This window comes from Lissotriton vulgaris, chromosome 10 (assembly GCF_964263255.1).
Source record: "Lissotriton vulgaris chromosome 10, aLisVul1.2, whole genome shotgun sequence".
Lineage (NCBI taxonomy): Eukaryota > Metazoa > Chordata > Amphibia > Caudata > Salamandridae > Lissotriton > Lissotriton vulgaris.
Window position 1 is genome coordinate 271,057,063 of NC_141698.1, and position 14,457 is coordinate 271,071,519.

Genomic DNA, 14,457 nt, shown 5'->3' on the forward strand with positions numbered 1-14,457 from the left:
TTAGATGACAGCAATAAAGAAGTCATTATAGCCTTTACGTCCTGCTCCCTTACTCCCACAGAAGAGCGTTATTCTGTTGTTGAAAGGGACACTTTAGCTGTTGTTTGGGCTTTAGAGCATTTCAGGAAGTTTTTGTGGGGCAGGAAATCTACTGTTCGTTGTGACCATAAACTATTAACTAAATTACTGACAACTGATGGGCTCACTAATGTTACTGCTAGGGTAGCGAGATTGTCTATGAGATTGCAGGATTTCATGTATGACCTTCAGTATGTACCTGGTACAAAAAATGTTACTGCTGATTTTGCATGTCGTTACCATTAATTGAACTTGACAAAAGTTCCTGGAATGATTATTTAGTTGCCCATATTTTACTGGAGAAAACTCAAAGCAGTTTTAGTAAAGATGAATGGCTTGAAGCAGAGAATGCGGATCAGATTCTTCTTGTTTTGAAACAATTGATAATTAAAGGTTGGAGTGGAGTTGATAAGAAGTTTGTTAATGACGTATTAAGAGGCTTTTGGGAGGTTCGAGATGAACTCAGTCTTTGTGATGAATTAGTTTTACATGGGGACAGAATTGTTCCACCCAAAAATTTAAGGAAAAAAATAATTGATCTATGTCATGAAGGACATTCGGGAATCACTCGTACTAAAGTTCGTTTAAAAGAACTTTATTGGTGGCCCAAGATGGATTTGGAGGTTGAAAGATGTGTAAGGTCTTGTATCAAATGTGAAGTCTCTGATAAAACTCTTAAAACATTTAATCCTCCACTTTCTTCTCCAGATTGTCCAAAATTTCCTTGGGAAGTTGTTGGTATTGATTTCATGGGACCGGTCAATTGCATTATATCATCCAAGTGGCAATGGTGTAGTTTAGAGGGCGAATCGTAGTATTAAAGGGATCCTTCAATTAGCTAATAAAGGTAATTTATCTTGGGATGATGAGTTGAAGAAGTTACTTTGGGTATATAGAAGTACTATTCATGGATCAACTGGTCAAAGTCCTTTCTCACTAATGAGAGGTAGAATTCCTCATTCAAAGATCAAACCAGGCTGGGTGAACAAAAGTGGTATGACCCAGTGTGATATACCTTCAGTAAGAGAATATGTCAAAAATTCACAAGTTAGGAATGAAACTTATTATGATTCAAAGCATGGTGCAACACATGTGAGTTTATGTAAAGGTCAATGGGTTTGTATTAAAAATGCTAAGAAGGTTTCTAAAGGTGAAAGTAAATTTAGTGAACCTAAATTGGTTGTCAAATTCATGAACAACACTGCACTATTACAGAATGGTGAAGTATGGCATTTTAGTCGTCTTGCACCAGTATCTCATGGTGAAGAAAATAAGGATGTGAGTAGTGAAGCAAAATTTTGGTGGGATGTCTCTAATTTTTCACAGGAATCTGATGTTATTAACGATTCCTCTTCTAGTGTTCCAAATAACTCTAATCCACTTGTCTTGAATGACGATTCTATCTCTTCTCATGAATCTAATTCACATGTTGATGAAAATCCACAAGTATTTCCCTCTGGTTCAAATACTGCTCCTGGTGAAGAGGTTGTCAAGATGGGTGATGATGTTGTTAAAACTTTAAGTGGGAGAATTGTTAGGAAACCAAAATGTTTAGAAATGTTTGATTGTAGTTAGGTACATAAATTCTTAGAGAATTTTTTTATTTTATTTTAAGAAGGGGGATTGTGTAGTATATTGCTTTAATATGTCATTACGTTGGAGTCTATATTGCATTGTTACAATCTAGAATGGTAGAATTATTAGTACTGTGTATTCTTTTCTGTGTCGTTATACTTAAAGAAGCTGTCCATGCAGAGTGTGCTGTTCTCTTGTGTAGGGGGTTAAAATAAAGGACTCTACATAAATCAACTACTTTCTGATGGATTTATTTGAAGATACTACAATTCCGTCCATCAATTTGTGTCTTTTCTCTCCCCTGTGTTGACACATACCTCGGGGGCCTTGAGGAAATTGAAACCAGCTGCAGGATGGGAAGGAAACCCTCAACAGAGGTCCTGTTCCTGCAGCTCCCCCCTCATATACCGTAAAGCATATTCTAAGTGCACAGGCATCACTGTGCCCTTCGGGCCGGCAATATTTACTGCAGAACAGGAGAGAGAAGCGCAGGTGTTCAGCATCTATGGTGATGCATGTACAATGATATTTTGGGAATCCTGTATAGCGGTATGTGGTGATTTCTGTGCAATTAGGGTTGGTAATTAATGTGATTGCCTTTTCCTAATCTGTGATGAATCATGGGATTTATTATATTCACCTATATTTTTATGTGTTAATGTTATGATAAATGTCAGTGTAACCTTTGCGAAGACCAGGTAACAGGTATCATTCTCAGGACCTGCATTAAATGTACAGTGATGGTGTAGTGTTCATGGTTTTATTATGACATGTGCATCTGATAAGTATTTGCTTTAATGAATTAAATGAGGTGTCCTGACAATTGCGTAGTTTGCAAAGTGATTTATGATCTGTGAGATGTTATGACAACTGCTCGGGTTATCTTGGGTGTGTAACTCCCTTACCCTGAATAGAAAGGTGGGTTCTGCCTGATGCAGGTTAATACCCTAGCCAACCAGAAACCCCATTTCTAACATACATGCTATGAAAATGTGTTACAATCTAGCTCTCCTGGACCTACGTTGGAACCAGTAATTTAGTAGTACTGACTTGTGTGCCCACTGGAAAGAGACCTACAGGTCTTACCTCTGCTTCACTTACACCTCACTTGCAAAGCTTACTAGCATTTATTAGTTTTTTTGTAATGCTTACAACAGCATGAGAAATGAGCTCTGAAATTTGTGGCGGTGACAGGTTTGTGTATCTGCTTTTTAAATATATGCATATATGATTGTGATGAAAGACAGCAGCAGTGCTTCACAATCTTGAAGAACTGCATTAAAAAGAGGAGCTGTGGTCTAGAGGGAGTTCTCAATCTGGACCGAGGAGTTCTCACTTTTAATAATGGCTTCCCACTTCATCAAACTGTACGATCATGGGAAAATCAATGTATCTCCTAGTGCCTCAGCTCTCTTATGTGGCAAACATGTCGATCCCATTGTTAAGTGACTCCTTACACATGTGAAGATTTACATATGCTCCTTTCTCTTCATGTCCCAGATTCGGCAGAAGACGGGTTGTGGTGCGCAAAGGTCATCGTGGCAACAGTTTCTACTTTGTCTTCTCAGGGGTCATTGCTATCACACAGGATGATGATGGTAGCAGTGCCTTGCTGGATCCCGAACCCATATTGCTACGGAAAGGAGCCAGTTTTGGGGTAAGTCTGCCTAGCAGGTTCAAGAACAATGAGATCCTGTCTCTCAGTATCAGGTATTGCCCTTCTCGTATTTATCACCGTTGTGAAATTTCAAGGTCGGTGGCTTAATCAAATACTTTCTTGTCATAACGAAGATGTTTTACCTCTGGGTTTATTGTTGGTGAATTCTAGACAGATTATTTTGTTCAATTTGGGTGGCTCGGCCTTTAAAGAGTGAACAAGTTCTACTCTGTGGAAATTTCTACAGGATACAAGGATTTCAGTATTTTATAAGCAATTTCTGAAGAGCATATATTAATGTTGCAGATCTACTTTTGCAAAAATACCAATTTTCTGCTGAGACGTATAGATCTGTTGTCCATATTTTAAAATCTTGTATGAGTTGCCTACTATGACCCACACTTAAGTCAGAAAGGAACGCTTGACCCAAAGCGGTCAATGAATTACATAGGATCATACTAATTTTTAATTGATGGCATTTGAAATTGGTAGAAGTGCAGTACAGCCCCTTTCCATTTCCTCTCAATTGCAATGAAGAAATCATATAGGCTCAAACAGTTATATTTAATCTTATTTGATAGGACACACTACTTCTCGGCAAATAACTCTGTCTTGCCTTACCTCTTTCCCCTCAATTGCTATAAAGACGCACTCACTAAATATAAACTGCTCATTGTGCAGGAGAAAAGTAAATACTACATTGGACAGATAGAATCTGCGCAAGACTCTAACAAACAATTATATCAGGTAGTAGCCAAACTATCAGGGCAAACATCAAACCTCACCACAGCCCCTTCTCAGACTCTATGTGACTCACTTTCCATCTATTTCTTTGAAAAGGTCAATGACATCTATACAAACTTCTCCTCTCAACCCAAGATAGATGGTCAGCTCTTGAATCATGGCACTCTTGAACCCTCTCCTTCCTTCTCAGAATTTGATAGCATATCACCGGAACAGATTACAAACCTAATCTCCATCGTCAAATCAGTATCTGCAACTGACCCCTGCCCACCTGCTTTTCTAAAACTCATCTCTTATCTTATAGCTCCTAGCCTCCCTAACATCTGTAACGCGATGTTTATGACAGGCATATTTCTGCGGATTTGTAAAAAAGCCATCATCAAGCCTCTGCTTAAAAAACACAATCTTGACCCTACCGACACCAAGAATTAAAGACCTATATCCAACCTTCCATTTCCAGCAAAAATCTTTGAAAAGGTCATGAATTCCCAACTATCTAAATACATTGAAGACCACCACCTTCTGGATGACACGCAATTCGGTTTCCGTAAGGGCCATGGAACAGAGAAAGCACTTATTAAGGCTTTTGAGGAAATCAGGATGATACTGGATCAGGGGGGTGCCGCTGTTTTTATACTGCTGGACCTCTCAGTGGCATTTGACACGGTCGATCATGCTACCCTGATCGACCGTGTCACAAATATAGGTATCAGAACGGAGTGGTTGACCATCTAAAGGGGGAGGAGTCGGATGCCCCATCCCTGGCGGGGGAGAGAATCCCCACACTTCTCTTCGCTGATGACACCCTATTAATTTCCAAATCCCCGGTGGGCTTACAAAAACTCTTGAATCGGTTTAGCTCCTTCTGCACCACCCGAGGCTTAACAATCAATACATCGAAAACCAAATTGATGGCTTTTGCACCCTCAAAAAGATTTAAAAATAATTTTGTGCTCAACAACGCCCCCCTCGAGCTGGTCGAGTCTTTTGACTATCTTGGTGTCCGGATTAACAGCCACATGACCTGGAAGGATCATCTTTCCAAAATGTTATTAAACGATCGAAGAGTATCCGGGGTGACGCTGAAGGAGATCCGTGAATCAACCAGTAAACCGGTCTCCCCAGCTATGACCATCTATGAGGGACAGATTCTTCCTGCAGCACTTTATGGCTCCGAACTTTGGGGGTTCGAAGGGGTTTTGGACTTGATGAGAGCGGAAAACAATTTTTTTAGGAAAGTGGTAGCTCTTCCCGCTTCCACCCCAATGATCCCACTAAGATTAGATCTGGGCAGAAAAACAGTAAAGGACTTGGTGAGGCTACGCCCGTTGCTATTCTGGTCCCGCCTAAGAAGAACTGAGGAGCTCGCTAAGTATGTAGAAGGGCTGGATGAACTACTACTACTGGACACATGTAAAAAAAATAGGATGGCTAAATAAACTGAAAGAATTGGCTTTCAGCTTGGGTCTAAGAGAGGCATGGGAGTTGCAATCACCACCACCCAAAGATGTTATAAAAAAACTATACTGGGATTGGGTACAGAGTAACGCTACGAGGCTTACGAATGTGGGCTCACTTACTGACCAATTTTTGACAATTAAGTGTGTGCGAAAATTGGAACCCTTTCTCGACTTAATAACTAAACCATTGGATCGAGCGCTGTACCTAAAATTGCGATATGGGACGCTCCCGGTTCATGACTTTACGGTGAGATGGTCGAATACAGATGCCCGCTCGCGTGCATGCCCTGGCTGTGCGGCCCCTAAGGAATCGGTGGCTCACTTGTTTTTTGCCTGCCCAGCCTATAAAGGGGCACGGAAATTCTGGTTGAAACCCGTCTGTAGGGAATTAGGGCTGAGGTGCCATAGCCAGGCACTACGTGTCCTCTCTACAGATTCTTCATCTGCCAGTATGATCTGTGGGGTGGCTAAATTTTTGGGAAGTGCGTGGATGACACGTTCCCGCTTACTGAAACTACACTCCGGAGGTTCCACAAGCTGAGGACGAATTTACTGCTAGTAAATTGACGAATGAGGTGTCCATGCTTTTACTGTATTTTATAATCTTTTATTGGTATTTTGAAATGTTTATGTATATGTATTCTTTTATGGTGATAAATTGCCGAATAAAGATATTCAAGGTATCAGACATACAGCTAAAGCCCTCCTGAACTCCTTCCTCACTAATCGCACCCAATCAGTGAGTCTTGGCACTTTCAATTCTCCACAATTCACCCTCCCGTATGCAGTACCGCAAGGATCCTCACTGAGTCCGACACTATTTAATATCTACGTGTCGGACTTGGCCAAAGTCATCAAAGCACACAGAATGGGTCTTACGTCTTACGCTGATGACACCCAATTGGTGCTCGTGGTGCATAATGATGATGGGGCAGTAGTAGCCAATTTCCCAATTTCCAGAAAGGCATGTTGGCCATCAGCACATGGATGGCCAATAATTGCCTAAAACTTAACTCTGAGAAAACAGAGAAAATTATATTTGGCAAACTGCCGCCAAGCTGGTCCTCCTCCTAGGGGCCGTCCTTATTGGGACCCACTCCACTTCCGATATCTAAGGTCAGAAACTTAGGCGTCATATTTGACGTCAAGCTGTCCTTTGCACCTCATGTTAATTCTGTGGTCTCATCCTCATTCCATAAATTAAGAATGATGAAAAAGCTTTTACCTTTTCTACCACTCAGTGCTGGAAAGACTCTTGTAAGCACCTTACTTGTAAGCACCTTAGTCATGCCTACTATTGACTACTGCAATGGTCTCTTCATAAAAGCACAGAGCAAAACCCTCAACAAACTACAGCTGGTCCCGAATTCAGCAGCCAGAATCTTATCAGGAACCCCCAAATACAAATCCATTTCACACATACTCCGACAGTATCACTGGCTCCCGATAAAAGAATTTGGTTCAAGGCCCTATGCATTGCATATAAAGCTTCACGGAACTCCGGACCAATGTTCCTGAAAGAGGCCCTGGGTGCCTACATCTAGAACCGGGCTCTACGCTCATCCGCAGCAAACCTGTTAAGGGTTCCCCGCACAAGGACTGCCTCGTGGGGTGACAAGCGATTTATTGTTGCCACAGCCAAGCTGTGGAATTCCCTTCAATCCACATAAAAGCTAGACCGACTCTACTTGCCTTCAGAAAAATGACAAAAACATGGCTATTCAGCCAATAATCTATCGTCTCTAGTTCTTGCCCGCTGTCCTTAGCGCCGAGACACCCACGGGTATTTGCACGCTTTACAAATTGTATAAAATAAAAAATAAATAAATTGTATATTTGCATCTTGGGTATTTGAACGTCTTTGTCATGGTTACCTTTTTCCCCACTCTTCCAGACTTTGCTTCTCTCTTCAAAAGATAGGTGGAACATTATTTTGTTATCTTCTAGTTCCTCCTTATGTCCTAAGAGGCTACCAGCAGTAAAATTGGCTAGAATTGCTTCCAATATAAGGAAGTGGAAACATTTGTTGTACCTTTTCTTGTATATTATTGGTATGATTGCCTGTCGTTTGTATGATTGTCTCACCGTGCCCTACACCTGTTGAAAAAGCAGGTTTCCTCGTCCCCCTCTTGGTTTCCATTTGTAACAGGATACTCATTCAGTTCACATTAAAGTTTCCCATTTCCACTTTGGCAACTAGGCCTATCCCTTGGTTTCCAGCTCATTACTTGTTGCTGTTTGCCAATACTAACATCAGATCAGTGAAGCTACTGGCGACCTTTTTGTTCTTGGAGTATGTAGGCCATAATGGAACTGTTTATCCATTTGAAGTGCAATAGGACGTGATGTCTTGGAGCATCAGTGGTAAGTGACATTGACCGTCAAGGATACTGCCCAATAGCCATTAACTGACCCAAGACACAGAACAAAAATAATTGGTGATGGAGAGAGACAGAGGAAAGACAGAAGATTCTTCTCAAAAAGGGTGGTAAATGTAGAGAGGTGTCTTACTGCAGCAGTGATGGGGACTGAATTTGCAACAACATACCTAGGGATTGTCCTACTGTGAGAGCAAAGACAGAACTGGAACCTTAGTAGGATCTACAGAGTTGTAGAAGGTATAACAATAGTAAGTTTGAGATAAATGGCATCAGGTCAGCTTTTATAGTCCTGGGCTTTTCAGTTATGCTTCTTGTTTATCAGCTGTGTTGATACAGTGGGTTCAGCGGAAGCAACCCATGATCACTTCTTGCAGAAGACATAATGCTGCTAGTTAAAAGCCCTGAACTGGAAAAAAGATGTCTTGATGACAAGTTAGCCAAGTGATATGAACATTTAGTTGGTCTTCAGAATCTGTCTGCCATGAGTTCTCTGCATCAATAAACATGCAAAACCCTCGCCAATCTCCCAAAAAAGTCACACCAGATTACCAATCAAGACACATGCTCCCTCCCTCTGTTTGCCTTCAAGTTAATAATCCGAATGAATTCATATGAATGGAAGATGCTCATATTTAGCACATCAATAAACTACTCCACAGTTGAAATTTTCAGCACCAAGAACCTGGCTAGAGTGCTTCTAATAACGTAGAAGTAGACTTCATGTAATCACCTGTTATTCTAAGATGGCCGTTCATGTCTTTGTATTTGCTCCCCACATGCAGGATGTGGCCTTAGTCAAGGGTCTGCAGAGGAACGCCACTGTCGTCTGTATGGCAGAGACAGAGTTCCTGGTAGTTGATCGTGAGGAGTTCTTCAGGAACAAGCTGGATCAGGAGCTACAGAAGGAATTGGAGTATCGATTTCGCTTCTTCAGGTGTGTGCTGTCTTCAGGTGTGTGCTGCTTGTATCTTGTGACTGTGTGCAGTTTGTGAGGATTGTGTGTTCTTTTGCCTACATTTACTAATCAAATTTTAGAGGTAATACTGCCACCGCTGAATAAAGGTAAATAACTTGCTCTGATCCAATTTAAAACATCAAATTTGTATTTCGAGTTTTTAGGTGGACTGTAATATTGTGGTTGTGTGACACAAATGTACATAATTTATCAGATTTGGTGTTTCCCATGTTTAATTCTACATTATTAAACATGTTCCGGCTATGTGTATTCAAAGGTGTATGTCAGATTATTGTGCCCAAAGAAAATCAAACTTCTTAAAGTTATGCATCTGGTAGATATTTAATTCCTGAATTTTTGCTGTTTTAATCAGCAACAACCTGTAACAGATTATGGAAAAATATAAAACATGGTAAGCACACACATTTCACTACTGTAGAGTTTTTTTTAAATGAAACTTTTATCAGTTGAGATTCAATACACCCCAAATAAATTATACAAGTAAAAGCAAAAGATCCATACCAGCATATGAAACACAGCTGAGCAGAAAGCGATCACGCACAGATAGAGGAGTTGGTTAGTATATGCATGCATTGAACCCTATGACTGGCATGAGGATGGTCACAGTCACTCTGAAACCTCCACATCGTCTGTCAGGATCTGTGGTGTTGTTAAGGAGCCCATATGCGCTTAGGGCGGGATGTCACCAGCAGTTCCTCTGTGTATATTCCAAGTTGGTATTTGCTGTAGACAAGATCCGCGGCCACTGTTGTTCTGTCAGTGTTCTGCGCTTACCCCCGCATATTGCTACTCTCCGTTTTGCCAGCAGTAGCGCCACTGCTGCTAATCTCCACACCGCAGGTGAGACATTTTTGACGAAGCCCTGGAGGCATATTTGATGTTTCTGATCTATCTGTTACATTGACATACCTAATAGTATGTCTGTTATTTGCGTCCAGTACCGGAAGACTGGGCGTCACAGCCAAGCCTGGTGGACAAAGTCAACCTCCAACCTCGCATCTCACACAATGCAAGTCTTCCATCTGTCCATGCCTGTACAGTCTGGCCGGGGTATGGTAGAGCTGAGCTAAATTCTTAAAGTGTATAATGTGCAGGTTACTGTTAAGGGATAGCATACCTGTTTGTGTACAGCAAAAACCCATTCTACTTGCGTTAGTGGAGGATTTAGTGCCTGGTTTCATCTATTCAGTGCTTTCTCAGTCATTCTTTGGCTCTCTGAATGCTGTTGTATAGCAAGGTTATCAGTTTCTGATGTGAAGGTGTGGAAAAGTGTAAATTTTACATTAGCATAAGTGAATGAATGAATTGGATCTTGTAACGCGCAAACTTAGCCCAATGGGCATCAAGGCGCCTATACCAAAAAAGAACTAGCCAGGTCATGCAACAGTATCTCATTGATAAGCTCTGATGAAGCACCAGGTTTTGAGGGCCTTTTTAAACAGATCGATGGAGGGTAGAGTTTTAATCTCCACCGGGAGGGAGTTCCAGAGCTGAGGGGCGGCAACAAAAAAAGCTCTCGCTCCCCATCTGGACCTCCTAGCACGAGGCACTACCAATTGGTGTAGCCCGGCCGATCGTAGGCATCTAGTAGGTGCATAGCGGGTAAGCAGAGCACCAAGGGCATCCGCCGGACCAGCCGCAAGTGTTCTAAATGTAAGACATAGGAGCTTAAAGGAGATTCTGAGTTGAATGGGGAGCCAGTGGAGATTTCTCCTAGCAGTAGTGGCAGAAGATGCTATAGGAAGGGCCAGAACAAAGCGCGCTGCGGCGTTCTGTACTGTCTGCAGTCGATGAATGAGTCCCTTGTTGGACTCCACATAGAGAGAGTTACAATAATCAAGCCTGGAGCCAACAAGAGCAATCGCAATCTGCTTGCGCGCCTGGAAGGTGAGATAGTGGAGTATTCTTTTTAAGATCTTGATAACACCCCAGCATGTGGCCACGGTCCTATTCACTTGGAGAGTCATGGCGAGTGAAGTGTCAAAGATGACGCCGAGATTTCTGGCCGATTGAGAGGGAGTGGGGCAGGTGCCAAGAGATGAAGGCCACCAATCACTCGACCAAGCGTGTTGGTCTTTACCGAAGACCAAGACCTCTGTCTTGTCGCCATTCAGCTTTAGGGAGTTTAGGATCATCCACTCTGCCACGTGTTGCATGCATGACCTAAAGCTGAATGCGGATGTATTGACAGAGTGGGCCAGCGACACCATGATCTGGGTGTCGTCGGCGTAAGACACCACCTCCATCCCCTGCAATCTTACTAATCTAGCAAGGGGGGGCCACGTAGATGTTAAATAGGGTCGGGCTAAGGGCCGACCCCTGTGGCACCCCACATTGCAATGACTTGGCAGGGGAGAGGAAATCTCCGAGCATGACTCTCTGTTCTCTGTCATGGAGAAAGGAGTTGAGAAGGCTCCAGGCTGGTCCAGTAACCCCTGCCTCCCTAAGCCGAGATGTTAAAGTGGCGGGAGACAGAGTATCGAACGCAGCCGTGAGGTCTAATAGGACCAGCACTGTAGTTTGGCCGAGGTCAACCTTGCGGCGAATGTTATCCACCACGACAGTGAGTGCGGATTCAGTGCTGTGGTGTTTTCTGAATCCGTGCTGCGAGCTATCAAGATACTCACTAGAATCCAGAAAGGTGGAGAGATGTGTATTCAGGTGCGCTTCTAACATCTTTGCCGGAGCTGGAAGTAGAGAAATAGGTCTGAAATTCTTGAGAAGGTCCGGGTCCAGAGACGGTTTTTTGAGGAGAGGTTTCACTGTAGCCTTCTTCCAGACCGGCGGAAAGGAACCCTGGTCAATAGCCCCGTTCATAATTTCAAGCAGAGGCGGAAGAATGCTAATTCTACATTCCTTTAGCTTTTTCAGCGGTATAGGATCCAATGGGGAGGAGGATTTGGTCCTGTCTAGCAGGAGATTAAGACCTTCCAGTGTGAGTGCTGGCAAATGGGTAAAGGATTTGGGAGGGCCTCCAACCACAGTTTCAAGATTGGAAATGGTGAGAGGAACATCATCATCCAAGGAATTACGTTGAGCTTCTAAGGAGATGTAGATATCCACAATTTTACTATAAAGAAATCCGAGATGTTGTTGCAGAGATCTTGTGATCTCACCACTGGATCTGGAAGTTGGAAAGAGCAAAGGGAGTTAGCGATTTTGAAAAGTTCACTAGATGAAGTTAGAGAACTTGTAAGATTGGAGAAGTACTCCTGCTTTTCCATGATCACTCTCTGTTTATATTCCCGCAAAGCGGACTTGTGTCCCAAGATTTCCGACAACTTCTCTCTTTACTCCTACAACTCTGCCTCAAGAGTCTAAGATGTTCAGAGAACCAGGGAGCTGTGGGCTTCTGCCGCGCCACATAGCAGAGAGAGGCGGGGGCAAGCTTTTCAACTGCAGTAGCGATGGAGTCAGCAAGTTCTTGAGCTGCCTCACCGGCCTCCCTTGAGGAGAGGAGCTCTGTGGCCCTAACGTAAGAGGCAAGAGCTTTGTCGGTGATGTTTTTATAATTTCTCCTGAGAGCATATGTGGTGGCAACCTGGTAAGCCGATGCAGAGGCAGGGAGAGCAAGTTCTAGTGGCACTGCAAGATGGTCTGACCAGACCAACGGCAAGGGGAGCCCAGTAGATAATCTCGAGTCACTGGAAAATACCCTGTCCAGAATATGGCCAGCCTTATGTGTAGGGTTGTTCACCATTTAAACGAGGTCACAGGCTTCCAGTGACTCAATTAGTGTTGAGGTGTCCTTTGAACCCAATTCATCAAGATGGAAATTGAAATCGCCCAAAATAGAAAGACAAGATTTTCCGAAATAGGGTTCTAAGATTCTGAGTAGATCTACACAGAAACTGGCTCTAGAACCAGGCGGTCTATATATAAGTATTCCGGTGAATGAAACAGAGGGGGCATACAGGATGCAGAAATATAGTGCTTCAAAACGTGGCAGCCATTTTGACTTCGCGTTCAATTTGGTTCTGTCGTGTTAATTTTACAATCTGCTGTTCGACTTTCACGCCGCCTGTGTCCTCTAACTTTAGCTGACCTCTCTGACATGGCCAATCTGGTGTATATGCTGGGGGGTTGCAGCTGCTGGTGCACCTGGTCTCAGATGTTATCGATCGATAGCTTATTGCCGCCATAAACATTCCTTACACCCCGTCCTCATCTCCTTACCATCTGGTCAGCCTTTGTTCTTGTTTGTCTATAGCTATTTCCGTGCTTAAACCCGTTCCCTCCAGTTTTCCTTCCCATGAGATTGCATTGCAACAAACAGTATATAAGGACAATGGGTTTTGCATTATGTGTACTTCCTCCCACATCACTCGAGGGTGTTGTTCGGATGCTGTCCCACTCATGAGTGACTAATGAACCTGGTTTATTTTACTTCAACTCCAGTGCCAATCTCTCTTTTGTTGGTCCCTGGACCCGTGGACGAGAGGGAGAACCCTACACCAGTGTGCCCTGATGGGGGTCCATCTCCACAAAGGAGCAGTCAATAGTACGCGCAGAGCAGGTAGTGTGGGGGGCTCTTACGGGAATTGGGGGAATGGAGCACGAACCGCAGCACGAACACAATAGCATGTAAAGGTGAGCAGTAGTGTGTGAAATTGCGGGTGCCGGATAGCTTCTAATTTAATGTACTCATCCCCCCCAACTCCCTCCAGGGTAATTGTCTTTAGTATAGCGCAAATTCTACTTTATTTAGGATCTCTCAGGTTATTTCCTCATGGGTTGCTGATATGAGGGATGGTACCTCACTGGGAGTTCTGGGGAATAGAGCAGCGTTCGAAATGCCTGTGCCATTAGTTTCTGCCATGCACGTACCATGCAGTGCACCTTGTGGACCCTCACCGCCACCAACACCACGATGTGTCAAAATTGTATTTAGCGGTTTTCGGCTTACACTATCTGCTTCCACTGCAACGTGTGGGATGTATGCGTGTGGGGTATACCAGTGAAGGGAAAATTGGGCTTGAGCACATAGATAATACATTTCCAAGTCAGGAGCACTGAAGCCTCCTTGTCTATAGGGAAGATGATTTTATTTAATTTTTATTGTATGTAGCACTCGAATGCCCGGGGCGTCTTGGTCCTGCTACTGACATAGACGGGTACCATAAAATGATGCTCCTCTTATGATTAAATAGCCAGGTCTTAAGAGATCTCCTGAAGGACAGAAGGTCTGAACAGTTCTTCATATCCATGGGGAGAGAGTTCCATAGCTTTTCTGTCTTCAATAGGAACCTTCTGACCCCCCCCCCCCCACCCCACCCCCTGATGCTTGTTTGGTCCTCTGTAGCACTAAACACTTGGCTTCAGAGGATCTAGGTTGTCTGGATGGAACATACCAAATAAATTTGTCTTGGAGATAACCTGGGCCGATATTATGCCGTACCTTAAAAGCTATGCAGAGAGCCTTAAATTCTATCCTGTTTTCCATTGGAAGACAGTGTAGCTGAATCGGGGCCTGAGACACAGACTGATATTTTGAGATTCCTGACAAGAGTCGAGCTGATGCATTCTGTAGCATCTGAAGTTTATGAAGATATCTTTTCTGGATGTCGATAAATAAGGCGTTCCCAT

At 43.2% G+C, this 14,457-nt stretch overlaps 1 protein-coding gene across 1 annotated transcript in view; it reads left to right on the forward strand.

Moving 5' to 3' along the window:
• Nucleotides 1-14,457, forward strand: part of LOC147685114 (cyclic nucleotide-binding domain-containing protein 2-like) — an 827,522-nt gene that overhangs the window by 387,581 nt on the left and 425,484 nt on the right. The window contains exons 5-6 of the mRNA XM_086942419.1: nt 3,154-3,310; nt 8,678-8,829. Coding sequence (XP_086798545.1) covers nt 3,154-3,310; nt 8,678-8,829 — 309 coding nt within the window. The remainder of the gene's footprint in view (nt 1-3,153; nt 3,311-8,677; nt 8,830-14,457) is intronic.